This window comes from Cololabis saira, chromosome 18 (assembly GCF_033807715.1).
Source record: "Cololabis saira isolate AMF1-May2022 chromosome 18, fColSai1.1, whole genome shotgun sequence".
Classification (NCBI taxonomy): Eukaryota; Metazoa; Chordata; class Actinopteri; order Beloniformes; family Belonidae; genus Cololabis; species Cololabis saira.
The window spans coordinates 3,135,833-3,151,061 of NC_084604.1; the positions used below are offsets into that span (position 1 = coordinate 3,135,833).

The 15,229-nt window shown below is 41.9% G+C and overlaps 1 protein-coding gene across 4 annotated transcripts in view; it reads right to left on the reverse strand.

Annotated features, from left to right (window-relative positions):
* The window catches only part of LOC133464578 (sorting nexin-14-like), a 40,645-nt gene that overhangs the window by 14,049 nt on the left and 11,367 nt on the right, over positions 1-15,229 (reverse strand). For all 4 annotated transcript variants that reach the window (XM_061746644.1, XM_061746643.1, XM_061746646.1 and 1 more), the window contains exons 7-16: positions 14,666-14,750; positions 11,947-12,103; positions 10,581-10,656; positions 9,353-9,397; positions 9,022-9,102; positions 5,275-5,389; positions 3,778-3,933; positions 3,583-3,707; positions 333-391; positions 139-165 (exon numbers count right to left, since the gene is read on the reverse strand). In XM_061746644.1, the coding sequence (XP_061602628.1) occupies positions 139-165; positions 333-391; positions 3,583-3,707; positions 3,778-3,933; positions 5,275-5,389; positions 9,022-9,102; positions 9,353-9,397; positions 10,581-10,656; positions 11,947-12,103; positions 14,666-14,750 (926 nt within the window). The remainder of the gene's footprint in view (positions 1-138; positions 166-332; positions 392-3,582; positions 3,708-3,777; positions 3,934-5,274; positions 5,390-9,021; positions 9,103-9,352; positions 9,398-10,580; positions 10,657-11,946; positions 12,104-14,665; positions 14,751-15,229) is intronic.

Sequence of the window (15,229 nt, forward strand, 5' to 3'; positions counted from 1 at the left end):
CCAGACCAGGTCCGGGAGGTTTAGTGTGCATGCGCCAGCAGGACGCGTGGACATTCAGAAGCGGAGTTAAAGTCAGCAGCGCCACACTGAGCGGCGTCCGTCTGGCGCAGACGGGAAGCATGCCGGAGACAGACTTACCTGCCCTCCTCCAGAACGAAGCTATTTCTGGAAGAAGACGCAGAACTAATGACCACCCATTTCCCAGCAGCCCTCAGGACAGCTTGAAGGAAACGCGGCAGCTCTGACGGCTGAACCACGTTCTCATTCAAGTCTTTTCTTCCAAACATTTCTACTGTTCTCTCTTTAAACGGTGTAAACTTCAAGCCACGCACCTGTTGATCTTGGAGCTCCTGGCTGGAGACTCGGCTCCTCTCAGCAGGTGTCTGAAATACTGACAAAGACCAGACACTTAGACACATTTCACACACCTGGAACTAATAAGTTATTCATCTTTATACCACGGTCTGTGTGAATGCTCCATTCTGATTGGCCGGCAGGTGGAGGTTAAAAGTCATAACCTACACCTAGAAAACAAGTTCTGTCAAATTGCCTGATATCTTTAATATCATTGCGCTGGATCAACTGCCAGGTGGTAACCACGGCAACGGAGATTCAGAGAAGGCTACTGCAGGACGGTAAAGAACAGAAGTCCGGCAAATCTTAATATGTATATCATATATGTAGCTTAATAAAACGATTTAGGAAACTATCTATTTGATTCTTTGAAACAAATCTATTTCCTGTTTGTTACTGCAGCAGAGCCGAGCGGAGCTGAGTGGACTAGAATATCTCCTGTTGCTAAGTCGTATCTCAGGTCCGTCCTAGTTACTGGAGCAGTGCTTCCTCTAGGTCATATTATTACAAAACATAATAAAATACCATTTCTATGCCGATGATACACAATTATACCTTTCCTTTGATAATAGCAACTCCAATCAACTAAATAACCTCCACATGTGCATTGCAGATATCTATAACTGGATGGCATCAAACTTTTTACAACTTAACTCAGAGAAGACAGAAATCTTCATCATAGGCCCAGACTCATCGCAAAATCATATTTTATAATCATATTTCTTCCCATCTTGGTCCCCTCTCATCCAACATCACCACTTCTTGTAGAAACCTCTGTATTATTTTTGACAAACACTTCAATTTCGACCAGCATATAAATTCTGTTGTCCAATCATGCTTCTTCCAACTTAGAAAAATATCAAAAATCAGGTCATTTCTTTCATCTTAGAGACATTTATACATGCATTTATTCCATCCCGGTTAGATTACTGCAATTTACTTTTTTCATGCCTCACTCAGCAAAATCTAAATAAACTACAGTTAATTCAAAATGCAGCAGCCAGACTCATTACCCGGTCCAACAGGAGAGAACACATCACACCAATTTTAAAGTCCCTTCACTGGCTCCCAGTCCCTTTTAGAGTGGATTTTAAATTTTAATTATTACTTTTAAGGCTGGTTTGGGGGTAGCTCCTGATTCCATAGCTGACCTCCTGACCCCATACAAGTCTGACCTCACCCTGGGATCCTCTGGTGGGTCATTCCTGGACATTCCTTGGTCTAAATTAAAGACCAAGGGTGACCGGGCCTTGTCTGTTTTACCCCTTCACTTATGGAACGACCTGCCGGAGGAGATCAGGGAGATAACACATTGTCTTCTTTTAAGTCACTTTTAAAAACTCACTATTTTAGATTTGCGTTTAACTGATTGTATTATTTGTCTGTTTTTATTATCTCTCAATTGTGTCTTAATATTGTACTAATTATTTGTTTCCTGTTTTTAATTGCATGTAAAGCACTTTGTGACTTGTTTTTGAAAAGCGCTTTATAAATAAAGATATTATATTATTATTAACTAATATTTATGTTTTTTGGTAAGGGGCCGTGGTATAAGCAGGATAATGCCCCCCCTTGACCTACCAGATTGCTATCCAGAAAGCTACTTAGACCATGTTCTGGACCATGTTGGACCAGGACTGTGCATGCATGCGTCTGCTCTGTTACGGTGGTGTGTAGAAGTTTCCTTTAGTTTGGCTGTTTGGGTCAACTTGTGGACGCCGCTGTACTTGTCTCTGAGACCTGCAGCTGTGAGTATTTGAGTCCTGCGTCTACGTAAGAGTTTACCAGTGTGTAGGTTTACTCGTAGTTCCTAAAGTATCTAAATGTAGATTTGGAGGGCGGGCGTTCTGCTATCAGGCACCATTACTTTGGAACCAACTTCCAATCTGGGTTAAGGAGGCTGACACCACCTCCACCTTTAAAACTAAACTTAAAACCTTTCTGTTTAGTAAAGCCTATAGTTAGTGTTTAGTAAACCTCTAGCTGGTGTTGGTAAATCTCTAGGTAGTGTAAACTCTAGTGTGTTAGAGTCAGTAGTCATAGTTGCAGCTATAGAACAAAACTATAACAGTTAGTCTCAAATATAGCTTGGTGGTAGATATGCTGCTATAGGCCTATGCTGCAGGGGGGACCGACATGATCCGCTGGGCGGTGCCTCTCACCCTTCTTCTCCTCTCCTCTTCCCTTCCTCTTTTCTCCATTTCCATTTTTATTTATTATAAATATCTCATAGCTATCATTTTTGTCCATCGTTCCTGTAGTTTCTTGTGCCGGCCCCCCTTTTTTCTCTTTTGTGTATGTTTGCAGGCCGGAGCCTCAGGAGCTGCGTTCTGGCCTGTGTTCCCGGCCTATGATCCAGGTCCTGGTCCAGGTTTCTACTTTGGCTTAAGGTTTTTCTCCCACTAGGGGAGTTTTTACCTGCCATTGTTTATGTAATATTTGTTCTGGGGTTTATGTTCATGTTCTGGGTCTCTGGAAAGCGTCTACAGACAACATCTGTTGTATTAGACGCTATATAAATAAAATTGAATTGAATTGAATTGAATACCTTTTGAAGATTTTGAGAGGTCAATTCTTGGTGTTCTTTTGCTTTTATATTGATGTTTAAACTCCTTCTTGTAATTGTAATTTATTTATGTCAAAACAGGGACAGTGCACAATAAGACATGAATCTTGTAAGTGAATATGCATTGTTCCAGGTTGTAGCAGCTTGCTATTTTCCACCTGTAGTCCCTGGGCAGGTTGATGGAATAGTACATAAAAATTAGTGTAGAAAAAGAAAAAATAAGTAAAAGAGCAGAACAAAGCAAAGACACAATAGATAAAATAGATAAATAGAAACCTGGAAGCAGATTCAACAGAGCATGGATCTGTCAGATGTTGGCACCTAAGATTTAAAGCTAGGCTGCCCCCCCAACACACACACACACACACACACACACACACACACACACACACACACACACACACACACACACACACACACACACACACACACACACACACACACACACACACACACACACACACACACACACACACACACACACACACACACACACACACACACACACACACACACACACACACACACACACACACTTCTAAATGTATCCACACTTGTCTTCTCAATGAAATAATTAGATTGTTCCCTACTTGTCTGACTGCGGTTGTCTTTCTAACGAGGTGTGGGGTCTACACATGTGGTCCCGGTGAGCGGCCTCTTACCTCGTCGCTGTGGCCGAACATGGGTGTGAAGACGTTCTCCAGCAGAGACAGGACGTGTTCGTAGGCCTCAAACAGGCAGCGCATCGTCTGCAGCTTCACCACAGCCGAGTACGGACCTCTGGCGACTGACGGGAAACACCACAGGTCAGAACACAGACACGCCCACACCCCCCACCCCTGGACCGCTGGACTCACTGTTCCTGATCTCGTCCACGATGAACGGGTCGAAGCTGATCTTGTCGATGCTCTCGTCCAGGCAGTAGGTCTGGTAGATGTGCTGCACCTCGCCGTGCAAACGCTGCAGCTCCAGCTCGCTCAGCTCCGGACTCAGGATCTTGTCGTTGAACTCCTCTGGAGGGTAGACATGAAACATTTCACCTGCATATATGTGTCCAGTAGGAATGGGCGATATTTTACCGTTCACCATATACCGTCAAAAAATTTCCCCACAGTAAGAATTTGTCATCTCGCGGTAAAAACGATAAATTCCCGTTGATGACGTTTTTGTGTAAAGCTGATTTATGGTTTATGGTAACGCAGAACCATAAATCCGGCTTAACAAACATGGCAGAAGGCGGATCTGAGAGCAATGAGCTCGTTGTTAAACGAGGCTCCAGCTCCGTTATCTGGGACTGGTCTGGATTTAAAAAGAGAGACGAGGAGCAAACATCATCTATTATGTGCAGAGTCTGCAAAAACACAGTGAGTGCAAAGGATGCCTATATATTTTTGTTCTTCATCATGTTGTCTTTTGCACTATGTTGTTACCCAAACAGAAGGAAATGGTTGTTACATTTTGATATAACGTTTGACTATTACGAAAAAAAAATTGCAATAGTATCTAATTTGTGGCATGTTCCAACCACAGGTTAATTTGCACATTTTATTTATATTAGAAGAGGTCATCACTGATAGGGTTTTATTTTCAGTGAACTTTTATTTATTTGTCCTGTTTCTTTATTTATCAGGTTGTATTTTTTTCTACTTTGTGATTTTATAAGTTGAGAAAACTTGAAGGACAATAGTACTTTAGCTGTTTGCTGTTATCCTACTGTTTAAGCCATACAGTTTGAATAAATGTGGAATCTGTTCTTACATTTCAAACTTGTTTCATTTGAGTCATTACAGTTTTGCAGTACAGGTGTACTAATTTAATTGGTTTTTATTAATTGAATGTAATGGGTGTAGTTTAGTAGCATTTAGTATCTTTTAGAGCAGTGTTTTGGGGGCTCCAAAGACTGAATGTGGTGATAGATTTATAGTTACAAAGATGGAGTTGAATTGGTATTTTTTTTATCGTCATTTTTATCGTTATCGGGATAAATGCCAGAAATTATCGTGATACATTTTTTAGTCCATACCGCCGAGTTTGTTAGTTTGTCAGTTTCAGTAGTTCAGCTTTTCCTTCTTTAATGATTCTACCACCGTGTCAAACTGCCTATTAATGTTCAGTAAATGATTATTGATTACACTTCAGTTGCAGCTGATTTCATCATAAACCACATTTGTATATGACGAGACGCCGCAGAGTCAGCATGATGTCATGGTGACAAACAAACCATGAAGCATGCTGGGAGATTACTTCACTATTTACAAATGTGCCCATGTGACTGTGCCCTGGTGAGAGTCTGCAGCGTCATGCAGCCGCTCTCATGTGGACGTAGACGGGCGCGGCGGCGGGCGCGGTCGTACCCACGGCCAGGCAGAACTGCAGAACGTGCACGGCTCCTTCCTGTTTGAGGAAGTTCATGAAGCGGAAGAGGAGGTCCTGCTGCTCCCGGATCTCCTTCAGCTCCATCTTCAGCACCTGCAGCAGCAGACCAGCGACACCACGTCAGTTTACAGGGGAAACCAGGCCGAAGCCTCTCACACACATATCTACTGAAAACAACGTGAAACTTTTATTTATTATTATTATTCAATAAATCATTGTTTTAAGAAACTGTTATTGCAGGTTAAACATGTTTCCCTCCATGTTGAACAGTTACATGCACGCTCCACGCTCCACCTACGCAGAGGTGTCAAGTAACAAAGTACAAATACTTCGTTACCTTACTTAAAAGGAGCTTGAGGCTCCTTTTAAGAAATGAGACTCTCTAGCGCCACCCTTCACCATGACGGCCGTTGGGGGTACTGCAGCCAACAGTGAAGCCGGCACGGGAGAACGGGGAGAACGCACATGCAGCGTCATGTGACGTCACATCCGCAGCCCTGCGCGGGAAATTCGGGACCGAATTGCAGCACATTTTGCAGCACACAGCCTGTTCAAGGCAACGGAGAGATACACTAGAGGGCTCATTCTTTTGGGTTTGGAACGCTTCATCTGACATTATTACTAGAAAACTTCAAATGTATACGGATTTTTTTCATAAATCTTGCCACAATCCGGCCTCAAGCTCCTTTAAGTAGAAATTTTAGTTATCTATAGCGGCGTCATTCTGGACAGTGTTCTCTCTTTTTCCCCCCACATCAGTAACATTACCCGTACTGCTTTCATGCACCTACGGAACATCGCCAGAATCCGCCCATCTCTCACCCAGCACAACACCCAGGTCTTGGTCCATGCACTTGTCACCTCACGCATTGATTACTGCAACTCCATCCTCACTGGCCTCCCCAACAAACTTCTCCACCGTCTCCAAATCATGCAGAACTCTGCTGCCAGAATCACCACCCGTACAAAACGCACTGACCACATCACCCCCATCCTCATCCAGCTCCACTGGCTACCTGTCCACCACCGCATCCAATATAAAGTTCTTCTCCTCACATTTAAAGCTCTCCATAACCTGGTCCCTCAATACCTGTCAGACCTTCTCCACCCGTACACCCCCACCCGTGCTCTACGCTCCTCCTCAGCTGCTCTCCTGTCTGTACCCAAATTTAAACTGGCCACTATGGGTGGCAGAGCCTTCAGTTGCTCTGCACCCAGACTCTGGAACTCTCTCTCCCCCCCTGCATCCGTCAGATTGACTCCATTGGACAATTCAAATCTCACCTCAAGACCCATCTGTTCAGACTTGCATATCCGGTCTAAATTTTGTGTATTCTATTTTATTTCCTGTTGTATTTTATTCGTATTTTCTATGTTTTTTGTAAGGTGTCCTTGGGTGCTCAGAAAGGCGCCAACAAATAAAATTTATTATTATTATTATTATTATTATAGTTCACTGGAGTAATTATTTTTTAGACGACTTTTTACTTTTACTCCTTACATTTTCACACAATTATCTGTGCTTTTTACTCCTTACATTTTAAAAACAGCCTCGTTACTCTATTTCATTTTGGCCTTTAATAAAAACTATCCAGTTAAATTGCTCCATCCGGATAGAGTGAATTTGGTTGTGGTTGTTTCAGATGTTCTTGTCCAGTTTTGTTCTTACATCCGTTCCCTCAGATTCCTGCAACTAAACTTGGATGTACATTCCAATAAAGGTTAGGATAAATGATAACATGAACATGAAGTTTGACTTTTTGCACCATTACAATACTTATAGGCAACTAGTCAAAAGCAAAAACTAATTTCAAACAACAAACAGTACTCTACAGAGCTATTGCTGAATGGAATTCTCTTCCGGGTTACATTTCTAAAACCCAGAGCAAAGTCAGTTTCAAAAAACAAGTTAAGAAATACATAGCTCACAAAAGGTAGTGTAACCATAAATTATTAATTTACGGTGTGTCTTGCTGTATCTGAGTGTGTTTTGACACTGTATATGTGTGATGACCCCCTACAAAATCACATGGACTATATCTGATTGGATGTTAAGACTATGCTTTGCTGCTATTTGCTGGCTAAATGAATTGCTAAATTTGCTGATTTGCTAATGGCCGGTACTTTTATAGACTGTACGTTGTCTATGTAAATCTTTTTGTGACGTTCGTTAAATTTACTGATTTGTTAATTGTTGTTACTTTTATAGACTGTATGTTGTCTATGTAATTTTTTTTTGTGATGTTTGTTAGTGTATTTCTGAACTGTATTCTTATTTTTTAATCATATTATTCTATTGTTTTATTGATCGGACCCCAGGAAGAGTAGTTGATGTAAACTACATCAGCTAATGGGGATCCTAATAAAATCAAAATCAAATCATCATATCTCCTGCTCTCTGAAACACATGTTAATGCTCAATAGTACACATATATGCTTCTTTAATATATTTGCATTATACTAAGATACATTCATTTTCAATGGCTTTTGTCCTTAATGGCTTTTTCCCCCTTACATTACTTTTACTTTTATACTTTAGTTTTGAAACCAGTACTTTTATACTTTTACTTGAGTAAAAAACTTGAGTTGATACTTCAACTTGTACAGGAGTATTTTTAAACTCTAGTATCTATACTTCTACCTGAGTAATGAATGTGAATACTGAAGACACCTCTGGGTCTACGTCAGAACCCTCATGTACGCTCCACCCACGAGTAGGGATGAGAATCCAGAATCAGTTCTTGTTCAGAACCGGTTCCCAGTGTTTCAATTCCTTGGAATGGTTTTCATATTTTTCAAACGATTCCCTTTTGGATTCCAGTGGGCATAGTGGTGTGATGAGGCATTGTGACACCGTGGCTGACGTGAAACTCCAGCTTCCTACCCCCTGCAGGGCCGACACCTTTGTACTGGCCTCAAACACAGACTTGAACCACGAGAACACGCTATGGGGTAATTTACAACTTAGTAACAGTCATGCCAAATGCCGTTATCGCCACAGATCACATCTGACTGTAAATTGCTTTTTGTCTCTCACTTGGCTTGTTTATTCTTGCCTTTTGTGCTTCGAACTTACTGTATAAAAGTACTGATTTCAACCACTCTTGGTCAGCACACCAACCCAGACATGCTCTGCATAGGTCTGCTCACCGCCGGCATACTGAATAAACCTCACTACACCACAGCAGACTTCTGAACTGGATTTTATATTATTCTTCAACAGATGTCCTCACGTATGTTGCGTAACATGCGTAAGCCGGCAGTCAATAGTAGACAAGGCGCCCAAGCGATACAGACGTACGAAAGTCTGGTTATATTTCAGTAAAAAAGACGATAACAGGCTAACTTGCAATACTTGCTAAGTGAATATTTCGTCAAAGGGAGGAAATACTACCAACATGCAAAAATATTTGGGAACACAGCAGCAATAATGATCAAGGAATGTTGCATTTCCCAGCAGCATCAGCAACGTTAGAGTGTACTTGGCTAATAATACTGCACGTAACGAATTAACTAGTGAACACTCTGACATCTGACAATATTACTAGAAAACTTAAAACGTATACGGATTTATTTCATAAATCCTGCCTCATGCTCCTTTAAAGAACCAAATTGGTAAGCAGAAAATCGTATCAATTCCCATCTGTACCTACGAGGTCTACGCCAGAACCTCAGGCTGAACCACCGTCAGGACCAGGGTCAACAGCGTCTGCTGAGGAACTCACCGAGGACTTCTTGCTGCCGACGCTTACGTATTTCTGTAGAAACGGGACCAGCGGCGACGGCGGTTCGGTGGCCAGTTCCGGCTGGAGACGGAGAATGTTTAAGAAGAGCATCAGAACTTCAGAGCATTCCACCCAATCCAAACAAGCGCCAGAGATGTGGTGATTTAACGATGCAGGAAAGGGACAAAACGAGGACAAAGGATGTCTCCATGACGACACGTCCTCTGGAGCTGGCTCCAGGAACTGGCCCGTCTTCATTTTGTCACTTTTATTGACATGTTGGTGTTACTTTTACCACATAAACTGAAGTCAAAGCAAAGGTGTCACTTACTGGTGTGTCATCTACGTATATGAGCACCATGAGGTTCACGGTGTCCTGAAACACAAAGGAAACAATACGGTAGTTGTGTTTGCCGTCCCTGAGGGGACCAGGAAGTTCTCTGTACACCAGAGTCTAGAGACACAGGTGAGGACATCTGTCTAGACCAGGGGTGGGAACCCAAAATGTTTTAGAGCCATGTTGGACCAAAAACACAAAAAACTAATATGCCTGGAGCCGCAAAAAATGAAAAGTCTTGTATAAGCCTGAGAATGAAGACAACACATGCTGCATGTAGCTATATTAGTTAGAACTGGGGGAAGATTTGTTTTTTCATTATGCACTTTGAGATTAAAGTCGAAATGTCGAGAAAAAAAGTCTAAATTTCGAGAAAAAACTCTAAATGTCAAGATTAACGTTGAAGTACAATCTTGCGAAAAAAGTAATGTCGAGGAAAAAGTCTAAATGTCGAGATTAAAAAGGAAAGGAAAAAGGAAGAAAAAAAAGAGAAAAAAAGGAAAAAAGAAGAAAAAAAGGAAAAAAAAAGGAAAAAAAAGAAAAAGAGAAGAAAAAAAAGAAAAAAAGAGAAAAAAAGAAGGAAAAAAAGGAAATAAAAAGGTCAAACATTTTTGAAAAAGCTCCAGGAGCCACTAGGGCGGCGCTAAAGAGCCGCATGCGGCTCTAGAGCCGCGGGTTGCCGACCCCTGGGCTAGCAGCTGAAGACTGGTGGGAACTGGGTCATGTGACAGGAAACCCAGTCCAGACCTGAACCTGGTCCAGGTCCAGACCTGAACCTGGTCCAAGTCTAGACCTGAACCTGGTCCAAGTCCAGACCTGGACCAGGTTGAGATGGTGTGGTGGACCTGCAGAGACCCATGTAGACATGAATGAACTGAAACAACGCTGGAAAGATGAGGTAAGTTTTCGCTGAACGTGGATCAGCTACTTGGGTGTAGTTAAAAAAAGAAGGCATTGTGGGAAATGTTGCTTTTCTTTCCTTTGGCGAAATTAGTGAACAATCAATAACGTCATGGTGAAAAGGATAGATATCTGCTGGTTGTATCTGTGTCAAACTTAGATCCACTGTGTCCTATGATTTGTGTTGTTTTTTACGCATAAAAAAAACAGGATTAAAAGAGGGAGGACCAGCTTTTTCACATGGCTTTAACTACTTAGCATCAATGTCTTACATCCTAAATAAAATAATAAAAGAACGTGAACTGAATGTGAGTTTTCTCACCGGATCAGCCATGAAGTCCATGGTTGGAAGCATCACAGATCCGGCCATCACCTCCCGCAGCAGCAGAGCCAGAGACCTGGACCCAAGCACAATATATTCCCTCTAATCACAACCCAAACTGAGCATCCCTACAGCATCACAATCGTGTTTATGTGGCCATGTCAGGTCAAACAAGACAGGTCATTTATTTTCACTCACTGTACAGTAAATAGGAAAATGACAGCTCTTATTAACATATATACTATTTTTAAAAGTGTAAGGTGAAAGGTGCAGCAGTATGAGGTAGACATGGTTATTGAGAGGTGCATTGTTACAGCATATGATTGTGTTATTATTATTATTATTATTATTAGGGCTACCAGTTTAGCGCGTTAATTAGATGAATTAATTACACTGCTAGTTAATGCATTATGAAAATTAACGCAATTAATTATGAGTGGCAAAATGCGTGAGTATTTTAAATGTGTCCCATTGAGGGAGCCGTAGTTCACTCTGCAGTAACAGGTCACTTCCCTCCTGCTGCTGGTCAAACTAACAAAGACCTGACAGACCTGGACGACTCAGGGGAGACTCAGCAAATCTTTGTTAGGACCTTTGAACGGCAAGTTTATGTATAAAAAGAAAGAAGACGGGACTTTCAACAAGAACGTAGTGATTTGTACATTTTGTAAAAAAGAATGTTCCTACCAGCGGAGCTGCTCCAGCCTGAATTATCATTTAAACACTTAACATGTCCGGATAAGTTCCACTGTAAACGTTACAGCTACTAGTACTTGAATTGCTGTATTGAGTCAGCTTTAGTTTTAATTTTGAATTGAGAGTCTGCTTAAGTGCCTATTTGAGACTCAGCCTTATTTTATTTCTGAATTTTATTTATTTAACTGTATTTGTATTGCAGTATTGAATAATGCTCCTGGCCTAATTGGTTTGCTGATGTGCTTGAGCTTTTTCTTTTGAATTTCATTTATGAAACACACTTGGATTTCTAATCTTCTCTTCTTAGTGTATTCAATTGATTAGTCAAGCACTACAATTTTGTAATGTCCTAGAATTAGAATTCTTTATTTGGGGACCTTTAGCAGATATGAGATTAATGATAAATCCTGTAATTAATTAAATTAATTTTTTTAATCGCCTGACAGCACCAATTATTATTATTATTGCACAGTGGTTGATTACTCTGAGACCCTATGAGTGATGGGAGTTCATCAGAGCAACAGCGTGGGGGAATAAACCGTGTCTGTGTCTGGAGGTTTTGGCGTGCAGAGCTCTGTAGATCCGTCCAGACGGGAGGAGTTCAGACAGAGGGACATCTGGAGACAGATGCAGGACCAAGAGGCCGGTGTGAAGGCGGCGGGTTTAATACCTGCAGTCTGTGGCTTTGGGAGGCATGACGTGATTAAACAGCATCTCAGTCAGCTTCCTCAGGTAGAGCAGCTCGTCCTGACGGCTGTGTAGAGCAACATGGAGGCTGGAACCGTACTCCTCCAGAGCCGCCTGCTGCAGACCGTCCTCGCCCTTCACTGCAAACACAAGCCAACTTTATCTGTACAGCACAATTCAACACAAGGTCATTCAAAGTGCTTTACAGTAGGAATGGGTGATATTTTACCGTTCACGATATACCGTCAAAAAAATTCCCCACGGTAAGAATTTGTCATCTCGCGGTAAAAACGATAAATTCCCGTTGATGACGTTTTTGTGTAAAACTGATTTATGGTTCTGTGTTAAATCCACGCACAACGGACAGGAAGGAAGGAAGGAAGGAAGGAAGGAAGGAAGGAAGGAAGGAAGGAAGGAAGGAAGGAAGGAAGGAAGGAAGGAAGGAAGGAAGGAAGGAAGGAAGGAAGGAAGGAAGGAAGGAAGGAAGGAAGGAAGGAAGGAAGGAAGGAAGGAAGGAAGGAAGGAAGGAAGGAAGGAAGGAAGGAAGGAAGGAAGGAAGGAAGGAAGGAAGGAAGGAAGGAAGGAAGGAAGGAAGGAAGGAAGGAAGGAAGGAAGGAAGGAAGGAAGGAAGGAAGGAAGGAAGGAAGGAAGGAAGGAAGGAAGGAAGGAAGGAAGGAAGGAAGGAAGGAAGGAAGGAAGGAAGGAAGGAAGGAAGGAAGGAAGGAAGGAAGGAAGGAAGGAAGGAAGGAAGGAAGGAAGGAAGGAAGGAAGGAAGGAAGGAAGGAAGGAAGGAAGGAAGGAAGGAAGGAAGGAAGGAAGGAAGGAAGGAAGGAAGGAAGGAAGGAAGGAAGGAAGGAAGGAAGGAAGGAAGGAAGGAAGGAAGGAAGGAAGGAAGGAAGGAAGGAAGGAAGGAAGGAAGGAAGGAAGGAAGGAAGGAAGGAAGGAAGGAAGGAAGGAAGGAAGGAAGGAAGGAAGGAAGGAAGGAAGGAAGGAAGGAAGGAAGGAAGAAAGAAAGAAAGAAAGAAAGAAAGAAAGAAAGAAAGAAAGAAAGAAAGAAAGAAAGAAAGAAAGAAAGAAAGAAAGAAAGAAAGAAAGAAAGAAAGAAAGAAAGAAAGAAAGAAAGAAAGAAAGAAAGAAAGAAAGAAAGAAAGAAAGAAAGAAAGATAAATCCCCGTTGATACGTGTTTGTGTAACAAACATGGAGGATCTGAGTCGTTACAGTTTTGCAGTACAGGTGTAACTCATTTAATTGGTTTTATTAATTCAATTTAATTGGTGTAGTTTAGTATTTAGTATCTTTTAGAGCAGTGATTTGGCTCCAAAGACTGAATGTGGTGATAGATTTATAGTTACAAAGGTGGAGTTGAATTGGTATTTTTTTTATCGTCATTTTTATTGTTATCGGGACAAATGCCAGAAATTATGGTGATACATTTTTTAGTCCATACCGCCCATCCATACTTCACATCAACATTAAAAGCGGCAAGACACAATAAAATGATAAGAAAAGAGGTAAAATAATAAAAAGCACAAGTTGTTAAAAGTAAGGGCAGTAGATCCAGCAGGTTCATCTCATTCTTACAATGGCAAGAATTACGTTTCTATACGGTCAAAACGTACAAAGACGGGCCTTAAAACACTCTTCTATAAGCAGGCTTTCCCCTGAACTCTTCCCTTGACCCCTTTTATTCAAATATTTTTTATTTATTTTTTATCTTTTTTCTGCCCACAACTTTTTATCTTACTTAGTAGCTAGGTTTTGTCTTAGTTTCTTAGTCTTGTTTTTAGTCTTCTTTGTAGAGCGCTCTGAGATCTGTCGTTTCAGGTGAAAAGCGCTATATAAATTGAAATTATTATTATTATTACTATTAAAGACCGGGTCAAATACAGTATTACAAAAGTAATCTGTAACAATTTGTACGGTGAATTAAACCAATTTGACATTTTTATGCCACAATGCCTGCATTCAGGACTTATCCATCACTAGTCTAACTTTGCGTGGTTTTCAAAAATCATAAGTATTTAATGTAAGAGTACGCTTCTGTAAACAGTACACATTAAACAGTAAATAACAAATAAAATAACTGCAAACACAAGTGTCACTGCGTGATCCCCCGCAACCTGCAGCCACTAGAAGAGGACCTGGGACCGCAGGAAGGGTGTTTATTCAACCATTTTACTTTGCAGAAAGAAGAAAACTAAACAGGGAGGATAAGAATGGTTTTGTGCTGAGCTGCCCCCCTCTGGTCAGAAGTGGTACTGCTGCATAAACAACCCCCCTCTGGTCAGAAGTGGTACTGCTGCATAAACAACCCCCCTCTGGTCAGAAGTGGTACTGCTGCATAAACAACCCCCCTCTGGTCAGAAGTGGTACTGCTGCATAAACAACCCCCCTCTGGTCAGAAGTGGTACTGCTGCATAAACAACCCCCCTCTGGTCAGAAGTGGTACTGCTGCATAAACAACCCCCCTCTGGTCAGAAGTGGTACTGCTGCAGAAACAACCCCCCTCTGGTCAGAAGTGGTACTGCTGCATAAACAACCCCCCTCTGGTCAGAAGTGGTACTGCTGCAGAAACAACCCCCCTCTGGTCAGAAGTGGTACTGCTGCATAAACAACCCCCCTCTGGTCAGAAGTGGTACTGCTGCAGAAAGCAGCTCAAACAGGTAGAAGTGAAGAGAGAACTCACTCTGGAGCTTCATACCTTTGGCTCGAGCTTTTGCAATCATTTCGATGTGCTTCATTGTAGCCTTCATCACTTTGTCTGCAAACACGGTGGGAACGTCCACCTGTCCAGAGACGGCACCGGAAACAAACAAACATCAACAAATAGAAACAAACTTCAACAAACATTCACAAACTTCAACAAACATTCACAAACTTCAACAAACATTCACAAACATCAGCGGGTAAAGGAATTAGCTGTGGATGATCCACAGCTGTGAAGCACGGAGATGTGAAACACGGAGACGGAGACGTCTGCACTCCTCTGTCTCATGTGACAGGAAACTGAAATGGATCAATCAACGTGATCAGTTGACTGAGATGTTAATGTTGGAGGTGGTCACGTCACAGAGGATGAACCTGGAACTGGACCGAGCCAACGAGCTGCTGCTGATTCATCTACCGGGATGTTGAAATGTTTGGTTCCTAATGGCGCTTTTCCACCAGCACCTACTCGGCTCTACTCATCTCAACTCAGCCTGGTTTCTTTTCCAGAACAATCACCACCCAGATCAGAAGTAGGAGGTTGGAGAAGCTGCTGTGA